The following is a 16,666-nucleotide window of genomic DNA, read 5'->3' on the forward strand; positions in this document are numbered from 1 at the left end:
AGCTATAACAACTGTGTCGGTTTCAGTTAAATCAGTTTGTTAGCTACTTGTAGTTGCCAACTGTATCCAGAAAGCCGATGTTGTAACAAACCTAGGCATGAGAAATCTGAAAACGTTAGCCCTGTTAACTACTAGAAAAAAATGCTAAATTGTACAATTAAAAAAATATATATATTAGCTTACATTTCTTCAACATCACTTACACTTCACAAGTTCATTGTTGTAGGTCTGCATCGCGGCTCCTTGCTGGGACATGTTGCCGACCTCTTCCCTCCACTCCCGGGAGACTCTGCTCTCAACCACGGTTCAGTATTTGTAGGAACCGTTCAGATGTTGTTATCTATCCTGCTCTCCGTTTACTCCGTCGTTTCTTACGCCATGCATTTCAACAAAAGATCTACTTAACTTCAGTTCACTTCGTTTCTGTGACAACTGTCTACAATATGTTACCGCCACATACAGCTTGAACTTCCGCCACACCTCTGACGCATTTTGACAGCTGACGTAAAATCTGTGCGCCAGAAACTCAAAGAAGAGCGCGACTGTGTGGAGTATTTTAGCCGTAGTGCACGGAATTTAACTGTCATTACTGCATGGTTTTCTACCTATTCGCATAGTCCACATCAGTTGTTCACCAGGTAAATGATAGCTCGCTCAATGCATTCTTGAGCGTGTTCGTTATCTAATCGGCATGAACTCGAGACAGTCGGTCGTTGTGCCGCGAGAGCTTCCCGCTGCCTGGGACGCTGTAACTGCAGCGTTGGTAAGTACCTAGCGGACAGATAACTTTCCCTTTCTGTACTACTGTTGGAGAAAAGCACATTAGTGCCAGAAACTCACTGAAGTCTCCCTCAGTGAAGAGGCTAATAAATATGTCCCAAATAACAAAACCTAAATGAAACTCGTGCTTTTGTTACTTTTATTACTGATGAAGGAGCAAAGGCTGTTGTAGGGCGCTTATGGTTACATGACAGTATTTATACACTGACTTTATCCACAGAAATGTGTCTCGTTGGTTTGGTTAATGTCATGGTAGGCCTATATGTCTCTGCACATGGTGTATGTCTCTGCAAAAATAGAATGGCCTGATTTCATATGACTACGCAGTGTCAGTTCAAAATTATCAAAGGAAAAAGTGTTACAATTTCTAAAAGTATAAGAAGTTTAAAAAGTAATGCATTAATATGTAGTTAATGAAAGATTATGTGCTTCCACCCCTGCAGTGCGAAGCATCTTCCTTCTGATCTGTTACCTGATCGGTAACTTTGTGGCCATTGATAACAAGGCTCTTTTGAGCGTATCCATGGTAACGGCTGAGTGACCGTGCCTCTGCTGTGTCATCGTGTGTGAGGTGCGGATGGCGCAGCGGTAAATTGTGGTGTAAAATTGGTCCTGTCGGTGTGCTTGTCTCCAAGGTGTCCCCGATGTCCTCCGCCGCTCAGTCAGAGGAGTCCCTCTCCCACGCCATAGCGTTGCTCTGCAGCCAAGGCCTGGGACAGTGCGTGGAGGGCTGGCTGCTGGAGACCATGCAGGTGCGGCTGACCTCGGCCGTGGCGCCCGAGTTCTGGGCGGGGCTGGAACAGCCAGAAAACGAGCTGGAGGAGAGGGACCGGGCTAGGGTCCTGCTCCAGGCCTTCCGAACCCTCCTCGCCCGACTGGAGCCTTTCTTAGGTAGCCAGATTCTTGGAGTTGTCAGTTCAGCAGATATCAGTCAAAATTTTTTTTAAAAGATTACTAAACATTGCGATGAAATATAAATAACCAAGTATCGCCAAAACAGCTTCTCTCCAAATGCTTACATTCGCAAAATGAGTGAATATTGCCTCATCCTTCTTTACCACTCTCTAATAATGTTAAATTACCATCACTCATTTTGAAATGAAGTGTAAGTGTTTTGAAAGTTACCAAGTTTTTAGTTCAGATTGTTTATTTTGGCTCCAAGGTCCAGGCACCTCGGCAGAGTGCACGTTGATCTTTTTTTCTAAAGATTTATTCACACACACAATGTAAAAAAAAAAAAAAAAAGGTGCCGATATTTGAGTGCTATTTGATATTTGCAGCTCTCTGCTGTCTTCTCCCTTCTAAAGACTAATGATCTGCATAGCAGGTGTCAGGCTGTGTGGAGTAGAGGCTCCGTTCCCTAACGTCTCCTCCTCCTCCTCCTCCTCTCTATCCTAGGGGGGCTGGAGCGGCTGGGGGCCTGGCAGGACGAGGGCCGGGGGGGCCTGTTCGGCGCGGGGACCCTCGGGCTGAGGGAGAGGGCCTTTTCCGTCACCCGGGCCATCCTGCTGTTCTCCCCGTCGGCGGTGCTGCAGGACAGGGTGCTGGAGTTCTACAGCCGGACCCTGGCCGTGCACATGAGCCGGGAGGGGGAGGGCGGCGACGGGGGGGGCGGCGAGGCGGCCCCGGGGCCCGACAGGGGCCTGTGCCCGGGCTGCGCCACCCCCCCGCAGCGGTGCTGGTGCCAGGAGGCCCTGGAGGAGCTGCAGGAGCTGAGCAATACTGTGAGCAGGAGGGTGCAGGGTAGTGGGACTGAGCCATACTGTGAGGGCCAGAGAGGGGGTGCAGGGGGAGTGGGGACTGAGCCACATACTGTAGGCAGAGGGTCAGGGAGGGGACTGGCCCATCTGGAGGAGGAGGGGGTGCAGGGGGGAGTGGGGACTGAGCCACATACTGTGAGGGCCAGAGAGGGGGGTGCAGGGGGGAGTGGGGACTGAGCCACATACTGTGGCAGAGAGGGGGCAGGGATGGGGTGGGGACTGAGCCACATACTGTGAGGGACTGAAGGCGTGAGGGGGCCAGGGGTTAGTGTGTGACTGCTACAGTCTGTCTGTCTGATTAATACGTTTCTTTGTTATAGTCACTGTGGGTAAATATCCTTAGTTACGGTTATTCTTTGTTGTTCAGGAGATGTGGTTTTGTTGTATCTGTGGATGTATGAGTGCCGTAGCCTGTATGTTTCTCTTTAATGGTTACGTGAATGTCTGTCTGTTTCTCTGTCTGTCTGTTTGTCTGTGTGTGTATGCGTGTGTGTGTGTGGTGTGTGTGCATGTGTGCGTGTGTGTGCTGATGTGTGTGTGCGTGCGTGTGTGTGTGTGTGTGTGTGTGTGTGTGTGCGTGTGTGCGTGTATGTGTGTATGCACGTGTGCGTGTGTGTGTGTGTGTGTGTGCGTGTGTGTGTTTGGTCCTCCAGCTCCAGGCTGCAGCTGCTGGAGAGGGTGAGTGCCGAGGCGGTGACCTCCATCCTGCACAGGCTGGTGGCGCAGAGGATGGAGTCGCGCTGCCGCGGGGAGTACGAGATCTCCTTCCTGTCCGACTTCCAGGAGGTACGAGGGGCTGTGTGTTCTCCCAGCGCACGCACCTTTTCCCTAAACCAGGCTGTGTGTGCGTGTGTGTGTGTGTTCAGCAGAAGCTCTTATCCAGTGCGACAGGGACACAAGGACGATATGCAAAAACTTTAGGTCATGTGTGCAGAAAAGAAAGTAACACAGAAGTAGAGCTGAAGCTGTGTAACTGGAGTAGTGTCGGGTCCTGATTGGCTGCTTTAAGCGCCAATTTACAGGAATCAAGACCAGCTACTGGCGAACAATGGATTCCATGCATCATTACTTCATCATTACAGCTGTGGAGAATTTTAGACTGGACGTCACACAGCTGAAAGAGTGTGGGTTGATAGATAATGCAGCCATGAGTTTTTCTGATAATTGTGTGAAGTTGTTTTGTTTCATTCTTTTACCCCTTCTCCCCGCCCCCCCTCCCCTCCCTCTGCAGTGGCTGGAGCGGGTGTTGGGTTGGCTGAGCCGGGTGTTTGTGAGTGAGGCGGGGGGGCCGTGCGCTGGCGCGGAGCGGGGCATCATGGCGGACGGGCCTGGCTCCGGCGGCGTGGGGCGGGGCATGATGGAGGGGGCGGGGAAAGCTTCGCCTGGCGGCGGCGGCGGCGGCAGCGTGCTACAGCGCTGGCGCTGCCACATGCAGCAGTTCTTCTGCAGGATTTACGTCAACATGAGGATCGAGGAGCTCTTCAGCATCATCCGCGGTGAGGGGGACTGGGTACAGCGGGGGTATGACTGGAGTACAGCTGGGGTATGACTGGGGTACAGCTGGGGTATGACTGGGGTACAGCTGGGGTATAACTGGGGTATAACCGAAGTACAGCTGGGGTATAACGGGTACAGCTGGGGTATGACTGGGGTACAGATGGGGTATAACTGGGGTACAGCTGGGGTATGACTTGTGTATTTCTGATTGTTTTCCCATGATGCTGTGCACCTTGTAAAGATAGCTGTAGGCAGATTGCAGGAAATGGGTCCCACACTAAAGCTAAATTGGCATTCTGAAACTGGTAGCCAGCCCGCCAGCTGAATCTGGCAGCACCTTTAACCTATAATGCAACAGGAACCCTGCAGATCTGCAGATTTTTTTTCCCCAAGTTGTTCATGTTATAAGGTTCTCTTAAGGAGAATTTGTAGCCTTGATTGGATGCAATGCAGGTGAACGAGACAAGCAGGCCGTGTCTGTTTCTGATGGAGAGGTCTCAGGAGCTCTATTTCTCAGTCTTCCTCTCTCCCTTCTCAGATTTCCCAGATTCAACGCCCGCTATCGAGGACCTGAGGTTCTGTCTGGAGAGGACCAATCAGAGACAGCAGCTTCTCACGTCCCTCAAGTCTGCCTTTGAAACAAGACTCCTTCACCCAGGTCAGCCGGGGATCTAACCCTAACTCTAACCCTAACCTTCACCCAGGTCAGCTGGTTATGCAACACTAACCCTGACTTTCGCCCACTTTATCATTGTTAAAACTGCTGCTGTTGAAAGCCTCCCTCGTTCTCCTCGCACTTAAGGGGTGCACACATCTGACATCATCACGGTCTACATCTCGGCCATCAAGGCCCTTCGAGAGCTGGACCCGTCCATGGTCATCCTGCAGGTGGCCTGCCAGCCTATTCGCAAGTACCTCAGGTGTGTGAGTATGTGGGTATGTGTGTGACTGGTGTGTGAGCGTGTGTTTGTGTGTGTGTGTGTGTGGCTGATCTGTTTGTGTGTAATGGCTAAAAGATGAATTTATGTATTGTTAAAGCTTAATATATTGTGTTTTTTTACAATGAAAGCAGATGGTTTAAATGTAGTTCCTGGGTGTTTATTTGACAACGACACCCTCAAACACAGTATGGGCCCCCCTCTGAATTAACCCTAGATCAAACGGTGGTTGTGTTGTCATGACGACAGGACGCGGGAGGACACCGTGCGGCAGATCGTGGCCAGCCTGACCGGGGACGCGGAGGGCTGCAGTGACCTAGCCAATGAGCTTTCACGCGCCGACCCCGTCACCCTGGAGACGCAGGACAGCGAGGACGAAGGCAGCGACCCTGAGGAGTGGACCCCAGACCCTACAGACGCGCTCACAGGTTCATACTGACCGCCCACCGACCGCTCACTGACCACTGACTGACTGCCCACTGACCACCCCACTGATTGCCCACCGCAGTTCTCACCCTGCTGTTGGAAAGGACTCTACGGGAAACTAGACAGAACCTCATCAATTCAAACCTTTCTCTTCTCCCTCTCTCCTCCTCTCTCATTCCTATCCCCTTTCTCATCCCTCTCTCCTCTCTCTTCTACCTCTCGTCTCCTCTCTCATTCCCGTCCCCTCTCTTCTCTCTCATTCCCATCCCCTCTCTCTTCCCTCTCTCCTCCCCTCTCCTCCTCTCTCTTCCCCCCTCCTCTCTCGCTCTCTCGCTCTCTCAGATAAGACGGGCTCTAAGCGCCGCTCCTCTGACATCATCAGCCTGCTGGTCAGCATATACGGCAGTAAGGAGATCTTCATCGATGAGTACCGCACCGTGCTGGCCGACCGGCTGCTGCACCAGCTCAACTACAACACCGCCAGGTGCCCGGCCCCACCTGGACTCCACCCGCTGACACACTACAGCTCTGCTTACATGCCGATCTTTAGCGTTTCTCACACACTTGATGTATTTCTTATGCCTACTCAGAACTGCACACAGTGTCGACACGTTGCCTAGCCTTATGCGCAGCCTTAACGTGTGATCTGGGCCCTGATGTCTTTCATTGGCGTGTGTGTAAGCAGTGTGAATGGGTGTTTCTCTGGCTAGTGTTTGTGTACGTGTACGTGTGTGTGTGTGTGTAAGCAGTGTGTAACTGGGTGCATGTGTGTGTGTAAACAGTTCATAACTGTGTGCGTGCGTGTGAACATGCGTGTGTGTGTGTGAGTGTGTATAAGCAGTGTGTAACTGGGTCTGTCTCTGCAGGGAGATTCGTAACGTTGAGCTGCTGAAGTTGCGGTTCGGGGAGTCCCACATGCACTACTGTGAGGTCATGCTGAAGGTCAGCCTGCCGTCCAGTCCCAGCTACCGCTTGGGTTCTCACTCCTTAGACACACCCCTTTATGAATATTCACAACAGAGCAGCCAATCAGAACTATTTATGTTTGACAATGGCAGGAGACAGGATTTCCCATGCTAAGCATATCAGCCTGAATATCTGTTCTGAAAGTAGAGTATCTTTGCACTACGATTAAACTCTGGCTATACCTCCCCCTCCTCCCCCCTGCCCCATCTCTGTTGTCACTAACTGTCATGCACACACTCACACACGCACGTGTACTCACACACGCACACGCACACACACACAAACACATGCAGGACGTGGCGGACTCCCGGAGGATCAACACTAATATCCGGGAGGAGGAGGCGCGTCTCCCCGAGGAGGAGCAGCCTCCCCTGGCTCTGTCGGCCATGATCCTCTCCTCGGAGTTCTGGCCCCCGCTGAAGGAGGAGAAGATGGAGCTCCCCCCAGTGGTGTGTCAGGCCATGGAGGCGTACACCCATCGCTACGAGAAGCTGAAGGTGCGGGGAGTGCTGGGGGGGTGCGGGCGGGGGCAGGGGATGGGGGTAAGGACAGCAGTGGAGCAGAACAGAGGAAAAGAAGGAAAAATAAGAGGAAAAGGTGCAGGATGAAAGAAAGATGTGCTCTCTTCTTTCCTCCATCAATCATACTGATGACAATGCTTTAGGCTGTGAGGGAATGCCAAGAGAGACTCCACTTTCTCTCCCTCTCTTTCTCTCTCTCTCGCTCTTTCTGTCCCCCCTCTCTCTCTCTGTGCCCCCCTCTCTGTCTGACTCACACTCTCCTCCCCCCCCCCAGGCTATGCGGACCCTGAGCTGGAAGCCCCACCTGGGTTCTGTGACTCTGGACATTGAGCTGGGAGATCGAACCCTGACCAACCTGTCTGTGTCTCCCATCCACGCTGCCATCATTCTGCACTTTCAAGACAAGAGTGAGTCTGCCTGCCTGTGTGTCTGCCTGTGTGTGTGTCTGTCTGTCTGTCTGTCTGTCTGTCTGTCTGTGTCGTCTGTCTGCTGTCTGTCTGTCTGTCTGTCTGCCTGTCTCTGTTTGTCTCTCTGCCTGTCTGTCTATCTGTCTCTGTTTGTCTCTCTGTCTGTGTGTCTGTCTGTCTGTCTGTCTGTTTGTGTGCCTGTTTCTGTCTGTCTGTGTGCCTGTGTGTGTCTGCCTGCCTGTCTGTCTGTCTGCGTGCCTGTCTGTCTGTCTGTTCGTCTGTCTGCCTGTCTATCTGTCTGTCTGTCTCTCTGTCTCTGTTTGTCTCTCTGCCTGTCTGTCTATCTGTCTCTGTTTGTCTCTCTGCCTGTTTGTCTGTCTGTCTTTTTTTTTTTTGCAGGCCATCCAAATGCCCCTTTGTGTGCCACAGACTGGAATGTAATTTAGCACAAAAGCTCTCATCTCATTAGGCTGTTCTAAGTGTGTCACGTCTCTCCCCCACCCTGCCCCCCCCCCTTTCTGCAGGCTCCTGGTCGCTGGAGGAGCTGAGTGGGGTGCTGGGGGTGCCCCAGGAGGTGGTGCGGAGGAAGCTGGCTCTGTGGCAGCAGCAGGGGGTGCTGCGGGAGGATGCGGGGGGGCGCTACTCGGTCCTGGAGACGGGCGCGCTGCGGGAGCGGCCGGAGCGGGGGGTGCTTCTGATCGATAGCGACGAGGAGGGCGACTCCAACACCACCACCCAGTCCGAGCAGAGAGAGGAGAAGCTGCAGGTGCGCGTGCGTCCTCATACGGGCTGAGTCTGCGGAGGAGCGGCTCGTGCAGCAGCAGGGGTGCTGCGAGGTGCGGGTGCGTACCGTCCTGGAGACGGCGGTGCGAGCGGGCGAGGGGGTGCTTCTGACGTAGCGACGAGGGGGCGCCACACCACCACAGTCGAGCAGAGAAAGGGGAAGTGCGGTGCGACGTCCTCACACACAGTCTATCAGGGGTGTGCACGTGCTCACACAGGTTGAGTCTATCAGGGGTGTGCACGTGCTCACACAGGTTGAGTCTATCAGGGGTGTGCACGTCCACACGCACAGTCTATCAGGGGCGTGCACGTCCTCACACACAGTCTATCAGGGGCGCGCACGTCCTCACACACAGTCTATCAGGGGCATGCACGTCCTCACACACGGTCTATCAGGGGCATGCACGTCCTCACACACGGTCTATCAGGGGCGCGCACGTCCTCACACACGGTCTATCAGGGGCGTGCACATCCTCACACACAGAGTCTATCAGGGGCGTGCACATCCTCACACACAGAGTCTATCAGGGGCGTGCACGTCCTCACACACGGTCTGTCAGGGGCGCGCACGTCCTCACACACGGTCTGTCCGGGGCGCGCACGTTCTCACACACGGTCTGTCAGGGGTGTGCACGTGCTCACACAGGTTGAGTCTATCAGGGGTGTGCACGTGCTCACACAGGTTGAGTCTATCGGGTGTGCACGTCCTCACACATGGTCTGTCAGGGGTGTGCACGTCCACACACATAGTCTATCAGGGGCGCGCACAAAGCCCATTACTGGAATATCGATGCCAATTTTATATTGTTTCATTTATGCTCTGCAGCACTGATGATATTATAACCCACTGGACCATTTTAAAGACCCAGTCCATCATTTTTACTATTTATTTTATACACAAACAACCGACCAAAACAGATACTGTGATATTAAGCCCATTTTATTCATTTGAGATTTTAAAGGGATTTCTTCATGTTACCTTTTACTGGAGCCCTTGGTTATTGGTCATTTTGAGACCATGTTTCTTGTGTATGTAGCATGGTGTTTACATTTTAACCAATAAGAGCAGTGCTTGAACTGAATGTCCATGTAAAACATGCATACATGCATACCTCCAGGTCTTCTCTTTAGAGCGGACCCATTTTACGCTAAAATGGTTCGAGTTCGTAGGTTTGATGAGTGAGCGTTTCTGTTGTGAACGACCTGTGTGTCTGTGTGGTTCCGTCTCAGCTGTTCTGGGCCTACATCCAAGCCATGCTGACCAACCTGGAGAGCATGACCCTGGAGCGCATCCACTCCATGCTGCGCATGTTCGGGGCCACTGGGCCCGTCCTCACCGAGATGGACGTCAGCGAGCTGCAGGCCTTCCTGGAGAGGAAGGTGCGCGACCACCAGCTCATCGTGTCAGCCGGGGTCTACAGGCTCCCCAAATCCAACCACTGACAGGGAGAGAGATGTGAGCAACGGGAAGTCTCCAGACTCTAATCCAACCACTGACAGAGAGAGAGATGTGAGCAACGGGAAGTCTCCAGACTCAAATCCAACCACTGACAGAGAGAGATATGAGCAACGGGAAGTCTCCAGACTCAAATCCAACCACTGACAGAGAGAGAGATATGAGCAACGGGAAGTCTCCAGACTTTAATCCAGATTTTGAGGGATGATTGTCCTGCACTTGGAAAAATACCATTTTTCGACGCAGGCCAAATGTTCTGCTTGAGATGAATCTGGATTCCCTAGAAACGCAGTGTATACTGATTACTGAGAGAGAATCGGTGGGGCTAGCAGTATCAGACGTGGTAAGAACATATTGAGGGGGAAACCCTGTCTAATGTGAAGGTGCTGTATAGGCAGAGGAGGGGGCTGTAGACTTCAGATGTCACCAGTAACAGCTGTTCTTCTTCTGGTATCCTGCACACTTTTGAACTGAACTCTCTTCATGAGGTGTGACCCCCCTCCCTCCCCCCACCCTGTCGAGGCGCCCGTCTTAGTTTCAGTGTGTCCAAGATGCCATCTCACCTGTTTTTGGTGTGACCATAATGTTTACTTTTGACTTTTATAATAAATTTCAAAAAGGGAACTGAAGCTTATGTCAGACCTGTATCTGATCTTCCAGAAAGCATGCTGAATGTGTGTTCTTGAGAATCATTAAAATATGTCTGAGACTGTCATGTGTTTATATTTTAAAAAGTCATTAAATATAATTTTACAACAGCCACTGAAATGGCGTATCATTTCAGGAAGGCAAAATATCTGGACAAGCCAGAAATCACAGTGACCCAAGTTTGGGAAACAAGTTTAGCTATGCATCTGTAGTGTGCTTACTCAAGTGTACTGCAAATGCCTGCCTTCACAGATTAGAAGCCTCTACCAATACAACACATGAATCTGCATTTTCCTCACTCCATGGACACTGGGGAAAATAAAGTGTATGGGGCCTGTGTGGGATGGCTGTCATGTGGGCAACTAATGTCTTTAGCTGTGAAATCTCTGTTTACCGATTGAGAAAATAGCCAGGTTTCATCTTAGAAACACAACTGAGGGAGGCAGGTTTTCTCCAAGCCCCTCAAGTTTTTTTATTGGTCCAGACAAATCCACAAATGGTAGCTCCACCCAGTACGGAGTTAATGAAGCTTTCCGTCACTCAACCTGTATGCATGCCTATTACCACCCAAGTAGCCATGCATACATATACTGTATACATATATATATACATACATATTCCTATACATATTTGTACACTTACCAATACATTTTTGTTATTTAACCCAATTCCAAAATACCCAATCATATCATCGGTGCACCGTACCATAGAACAGTGCCTTATCAGGGTTAATTACCCAGTAGCCCCATCTACATATTTTTAACTCTCAGTTGATTACTTTGGTCTGGGTTGTAAAAATTATATTTTGTGTCTGGGTACTTGTGGTCAAAATACTGTGGTGTACTGGGGACATAGCACTAGTGGGATGAGGGTATATATGGGGGTAAATATAATTAACCTAATTACCTCAGCATAGCCAAGTATGTAACAACGCTGGGGGATTCCAAGATCCTTCAATCAAATGCTTCAGAGATTGTCTTGGAACCGCAGAATATTGAATGAAATGTGTTTTGTGTTTCCTCAGCTTCCTTTCTCTAATATTACATTGTGTCTAAAGACCAGAAACCACTCGGTGTGACAAATATGAAATAACTGAGGAAATCAGGAAGGGGGAAAATACTTTTTCACGCCACTGCTTGCCGATGACGTTTCCTTCATGGTTCAAACACTCGCCGAGGTCACGCGATGTGTTTATCAGCTGACCGTCCGCAGTAAACACCCTGTGCGTTCCCGGCCAGACTCGTGCAGCGCGGCATCGTTTACTTCAGCGGAGAGATGGCCAGCCAGTCCCAGGGAATCCAGCAACTGTTACAGGCAGAAAAACGGGCTGCAGAGAAGGTCGGGGAAGCACGAAAACGTGAGTTTTAACCCGATTCTTACATTTTGGCAAGCTAGCCAAGGTCAGCTGCTACATTGACAAGATAGCAGCCATGAAGCCCAGCTCTGTGGACTCCCATCTTTTCCGGACCACAACCAGTTAACTGAGTCCAGCCGCACAGTCAGATTTACACAGATTGATAGCGAATAGAGATTATTTGTAGCTATTGTCCTCTAATGATAAATTCACACGTCGGTGTTTCTGGACCTTTAATTTGTGTGTCTGAATTAGTAGGCTGTTTGCACGATATGGGCTGTAATGGTGGTTTTCAGCGGTTCGCTGTTACCTGATTTAGGTTGTATGCCAGATGAACATTTACCACTAAAACAACGAAATTTGTAATGCCAGCTATCCTATAGCATGAAATAGCCTGTGTTAATTAGCTGTTTGTGTGTGCTCATTGGCGGTTCATAATGCATCCCTGGGAAATCTCTAACTGCTCTCTCTAATCTCTCATTGCTAACAGACGAGATGATTTTATTGTCCGTCTGTAGGAATTTTTTTACCACAATACCGTGGTATATTGTACATGCCTTATTATAACACAATATGTACACACATAAATGCAGATAGGCATACATAGCTACACATTGCTATTTTCATATCTACCTCTGTGGTTAAAAGGGTTCAACAGAAAAAAACATGATATAAATGAGGTAGCCTGTTTTGTTCAGTGACGCAATGGCAGAAGGGACAAAACTGCTAAAGCCGGCCCTTTTCCAGATTAGGGACAGATTTCTGCAACCAGTTGGTTATAGTGTGTGAAGAATGGATTCAGATGGTGCCGGGGGTCATGTGCTGTAAATGTTTTGTCTGTGATGGTTTTTGCAGTTGAGGTCTGAAAGGCTGGGATGGGGAGGACAATGATTTTGAAAATTATGTATGTAATACAAATGAATTTGTTCTTGTTGGAGGCACTTTGCATGGTGAGGAAACCTGGAGCAGTAGAGTAGGGTTGGATTGTGCTTTTGTAAAGTAACAATAGAAGGTGGCGGTTCACTGTAATCAGTGCATTCACTTGGATAAATAAAAAGAATAAACATAATAACACAAAGAGCAAGGCTATATCTGTTACTGAGAATGGTGGCTCTACATTTAGACCGAATAGCTCTCTGTCAGAAAAAGAATATTGCGCAGTGTTAGCGGTTTTCGGCCCTTGCGTGCGCTGTATGCTGGATTGTGCGCGTGCAGCCCGCCTCAGAGTAGAGCCTGGATGTGGAATGACACTTTCGTTCCACTGCAATGCGCGGGGCCTGGCCTCGGATCATCCGGTCGCTGAAATTCGCACTTCGGCGCCGGTCTCGTATTCCCCTCCCCCCGTTTTCCGTCTTTTGAGCAAATTTGTAACGAAGTGCTCCACTGTGTACGCTTGTCCCAGGGCTTCCCACAGCTCAGATCAGCACGCATCTCCTTCAAAATGTTTAAAACTACAACTCCTGTCTCTTTTCCATTTTAAAATTCAGTTCCTTTCCTCGTGCCATTTCCCTCTGTGCTGTTCCAGTGTTAATATAGTTCCAATGAAAAAGCTCCGTTGCCCCAGCAGGTGTTATACTTAGCTTGTCGCAGAGGCTGACCCACTGCTGTCCTGTGCTTTTATGTGGACATGTGTTCGTGTGCCTTTGCGTGTGCACAGGTAAGACCCGGCGTCTGAAGCAGGCCAAGGAGGAGGCCCACGCTGAAATAGAGCAGCACCGCATGCAGAGGGAGAAGGAATTCAAAACCAGAGAGGCTGCGGTGAGTCTCACTACAAGGGACGGTGCAATTTAAGACAAAAAAAAAAGACATGCCGCCATATAATATATATTGTACACTGAAATCCAGAATTGAGTTTCTGACAACTACATATTGCATTTTAAAACTGATTTAATAGTGGTTCATATTTGTGTTCCTGGACACAAAAGGGAAATTAAGTCATATTAAAAACTGCTCTCAGAATGGTCATTAGGGCTGCATAAGGGGGCATTGTAAAGACAGCGTCTTCTCCTTGCTCAGGCCCTGGGTTCCCATGGTAACTCTGCAGTGGAGGTGGACAAGGAAACGGGGGACAAGATGGGACACATCCAGGACAGCTACCGACAGAACCGTGGGGCCGTCCTGGGCAACCTGCTCAAGATGGTGTGTGACATCAAGCCGGAGATCCACGCCAATTACCGCACGGCTGGATAAACCCCCGCCCTCCCCACCTCTAATGCTCCCGGGGTATTCTGGGAAAAAGACAACTGTCGTGCAGCAATTACAGACTTTACTAGGACATTCACGCTTGTTAACAAAACAGCCCTTTTGCTTATTATGATTTGTTTTTGCTCACATCCCCCTTATTGTCTTATTGTCCTCAGTCTGTACAAGCTAGCTGCGGTTTTAATGGCTAGCCAGCCAGACATAGTTAGTAATAATGACTATAATTAATAATTAATATAATAATAATAATAATAATAATAATAATAATAATAATAATAATAATAATAATAATAATAAAGCCTTTAAGTAAATATGGTTAATGAGCCAGTGATCGTTATTGCTATGGGAAAGGCAGTGGCAAGCAAACCTATAATGGGGTCCTGACTTTCCGTTGAGTAGTTTGGCTTCTGTGCATCTTTCTCTCCAATGTGATGCTTCCATGTTTTTTCTTTTTCCCGATGATCCTGGGCAGCAGGATTAAAATGCAGTATTAACAGTTTATAGCATAGTTTTTTTTGTGCTGTGAGTCTTTGAGGGACAGTTTTACAGTCACTTTCTCATTTCCCTACGCCCATTGCCTCATCTGTGTAGTGGCCATTTCACTGCAGAACCCTGCTGTACACAACAGTAAATAAAACATGGTGGTGCATTGTTTATTGAATAAATGTATTTGAAGCAACTTGATTTGTAGTGTCAATGTTGGCTGAGTGAAATTCCCCTTCCCCTCTTAATTTACTGATGAATACACCTGAGATGCTATTGGACTTGATGGAGAATTAACTTCAAATTACGCAGGAACAATCATGTGCACCGGACTAGCCGAAGATCAAAGTTTTTTTTGCAAAAAGGATGATGCTGCAGTTAGGTTAAAAGGATAGGTTGCTGTCTGGGGTTTAAAATGGACTTTATGTTGTTTGTTTGTCTTTAATTGGCTCAGACAGTTTTTGTATACTATAAAATATATTTTTTTAGTTACTTGCAGAAGTTTCTGACAACCCGTTGGTTTTATAATGGCTGCTGTCTGGGCATTTGGGGTGTGTGGTCTAAAGGAATAAAATACCCCTCAAATGCCTTCAAAGGAACTTGTATAGTGACCTTATGTTTCAGAGATTGTATATGTGTATAATACCTGATTATAATTCTTATTCTTCAAAAAATAGTTTTTTAGTCTTACTTTTCGGTGGAACTATTTCCTGTGGCGCATGCAACCTAAGACAGCTACGCTCGCGGATGGTTATAGTTATGGTTATAGTTTTATAATCAATACCACATAATGAAGCTGTTTATATGTACTGGCTCTGGAAACAATGTCACTACACGTTGCATTGGAGTAACTTGAAGTCTTTTTTTTTCTAACTTTGGATCACAAACTCCCAAATGTCCCCATACCACTATAAGCCATTTTTCCATCAGAAACATCCTTACCTAAAAGTTCTTCACTGCGTATAAAACTGCCTAAGTAATTCAAGAATATAGGCCTACACTAAAATGAAAAAAACTATCCTTCTACTGACCTGTGTTATCATGTTGTCGTTAACCCCATATTCCCCTAGAGGTCGCTGTAATACAGGGCAATAACTGGCTACTGACTTTTAAAGTAAAGCCCTCAGATTGAATTTGCTTTAAAATCGCATTACCTCTGCTCACTACGTATTCGCTATAAGAATAACCGTGACTGGGCTATTTCCGTCATGTTTTAGCTCAACGAAACTGTGAAAATATCAGATGACAAAATAAACCAAACTGCAGACTATAGCTAGTTTTTAGGCTTTCAGTTCTTGTTTTTTTCATTTGGTTAGCCAGAATCTATTGCAAAAGTTTACGAGTAGTGACTTAAACATTCATTGCGAAAGCGAGTCTTCCCTGCCACAAGTTCTATTACCAGCTCGTTAATAAAATTTGTTATCCCGGTCATATTTGAATATCCATGTTGAAAATATTACATATATATATATATTTCCGGAGCCAAATGATCCCAGTGTACTTAGTGCATTGACAAACAGCTTGTCTGCCATCAGTAAGTGGATGGTCAGGATGCAGGAATTTCCTGAAACTGAATGAGGATAAGACCGAGATACTTTTTGGTGACCCCAAATCAAAGAGACAAACTTTCTACTAGACTGGCCAGTCTGACTCTTCAGAAAAAAAAAATCAGTAGTTAGAAATCCGGGAGTCATTTTAGACTCAGAACTAAGTTTTAAACCTTACATGGTCACAGTGATCAAGACTGTTTTCTTTAAGAAATACGGCTGAAGTCATACCATTTGTACACGGCAATGTAGAAAAGCCTATATACTTTCATATCAAGTCGGCTGGACTATTATAATTGCTCTTCTTACTGGTATGCCAAAGAAAACAATTGAGAAACTAACAAATATTCAAAATGCTGCAGCCAGAATTCTAACTCAATCCAAGAATAGAGCACATTTCTCCTGTCCTGTCTGCATTACATTGGCTCCCTGTGTCTTTTTGAATTGATCTTAAGGCACTTTTACCTTTTATAAAGCACTTAACTGTCCTACCTACATTCCCTTGCATGTCCAAACTTCAGCTCTTACATCCTCCACTGCCAGCCTCTTTAAGGTACCAAGGATAATGTGCAAAAACAGTGGAGAAACTGTCTTTTGTTTTGATGCACCACCACATGGAGCATTCTTAAAAATAAAAAATAAAAACATCTGAGAGGCAGGCACAGTTGGCTTTTTTTTTAAAGCAGCTTAAAATACACCTATTTACTCTGGCTTTTAATTGAAATTTTATCTGATGCTCACTACTTACAAGAACATCTCTTTCTTCTTCAATTGTGTTGCATTTTATATATTTTATCTATTCCTTTATTCTATATACAGTACATTGAGCTACACAAAAGTTCCTCATAAATAAAGTTTGTTATTATAAAGTTTATTGTTAGCATATGCGAGATACTGG

The 16,666-nt window shown here is 47.8% G+C and overlaps 3 protein-coding genes across 4 annotated transcripts in view; 2 read left to right on the forward strand and 1 right to left on the reverse strand.

Annotated features, from left to right (window-relative positions):
• The window catches only part of ssna1 (Sjogren syndrome nuclear autoantigen 1), a 5,303-nt gene extending 4,825 nt beyond the window's left edge, over nt 1–478 (reverse strand). Inside the window, exon 1 of one of the 2 annotated variants that reach the window (XM_064307657.1) lies at nt 184–478. In XM_064307657.1, coding sequence (XP_064163727.1) covers nt 184–196 — 13 coding nt within the window. In that variant the 5' untranslated portion in view covers nt 197–478. The remainder of the gene's footprint in view (nt 1–183) is intronic. The other variant, XM_064307656.1, reaches the window with a different exon arrangement.
• A 47-nt stretch (nt 479–525) lies between these two features.
• Nucleotides 526–10,292, forward strand: anapc2 (anaphase promoting complex subunit 2). The gene is made up of 15 exons (XM_064308913.1): nt 526–763; nt 1,416–1,671; nt 2,179–2,605; nt 2,735–2,773; nt 3,194–3,326; nt 3,772–4,036; nt 4,576–4,695; nt 4,840–4,957; nt 5,225–5,403; nt 5,744–5,885; nt 6,268–6,343; nt 6,661–6,864; nt 7,163–7,295; nt 7,820–8,061; nt 9,309–10,292. Exons 1-15 carry the CDS (start codon nt 692–694, stop codon nt 9,519–9,521), a joined length of 2,619 nt encoding a protein of 872 aa, XP_064164983.1. The 5' UTR covers nt 526–691; the 3' UTR covers nt 9,522–10,292.
• Nucleotides 10,293–11,324: 1,032 nt separating this feature from the next.
• atp6v1g1 (ATPase H+ transporting V1 subunit G1) lies at nt 11,325–14,417 on the forward strand. Its single transcript, XM_064307655.1, has 3 exons — nt 11,325–11,539; nt 13,194–13,294; nt 13,553–14,417. Exons 1-3 carry the CDS (start codon nt 11,458–11,460, stop codon nt 13,724–13,726), a joined length of 357 nt encoding a protein of 118 aa, XP_064163725.1. The 5' UTR covers nt 11,325–11,457; the 3' UTR covers nt 13,727–14,417.
• The last annotated feature ends 2,249 nt before the right edge of the window (nt 14,418–16,666 follow it).

Source organism: Anguilla rostrata, chromosome 14 (assembly GCF_018555375.3).
Source record: "Anguilla rostrata isolate EN2019 chromosome 14, ASM1855537v3, whole genome shotgun sequence".
Lineage (NCBI taxonomy): Eukaryota > Metazoa > Chordata > Actinopteri > Anguilliformes > Anguillidae > Anguilla > Anguilla rostrata.

Excerpts from the sequence above, each read along its gene's own strand:
- anapc2 (XM_064308913.1), top strand. The coding sequence starts at position 692 with ATGAACTCGAGACAGTCGGTCGTTGTGCCGCGAGAGCTTCCCGCTGCC. Across the intron at positions 2,606-2,734 it reads CCACATACTGTAGGCAGAGG|AGAGGGGGCAGGGATGGGGT; the intron begins GTCAGGGAGGGG and ends ATACTGTGGCAG. Across the intron at positions 4,958-5,224 it reads CCTATTCGCAAGTACCTCAG|GACGCGGGAGGACACCGTGC; the intron begins GTGTGTGAGTAT and ends TCATGACGACAG.
- atp6v1g1 (XM_064307655.1), top strand. The coding sequence starts at position 11,458 with ATGGCCAGCCAGTCCCAGGGAATCCAGCAACTGTTACAGGCAGAAAAA. Across the intron at positions 11,540-13,193 it reads GGTCGGGGAAGCACGAAAAC|GTAAGACCCGGCGTCTGAAG; the intron begins GTGAGTTTTAAC and ends GCGTGTGCACAG. Across the intron at positions 13,295-13,552 it reads TCAAAACCAGAGAGGCTGCG|GCCCTGGGTTCCCATGGTAA; the intron begins GTGAGTCTCACT and ends CTCCTTGCTCAG.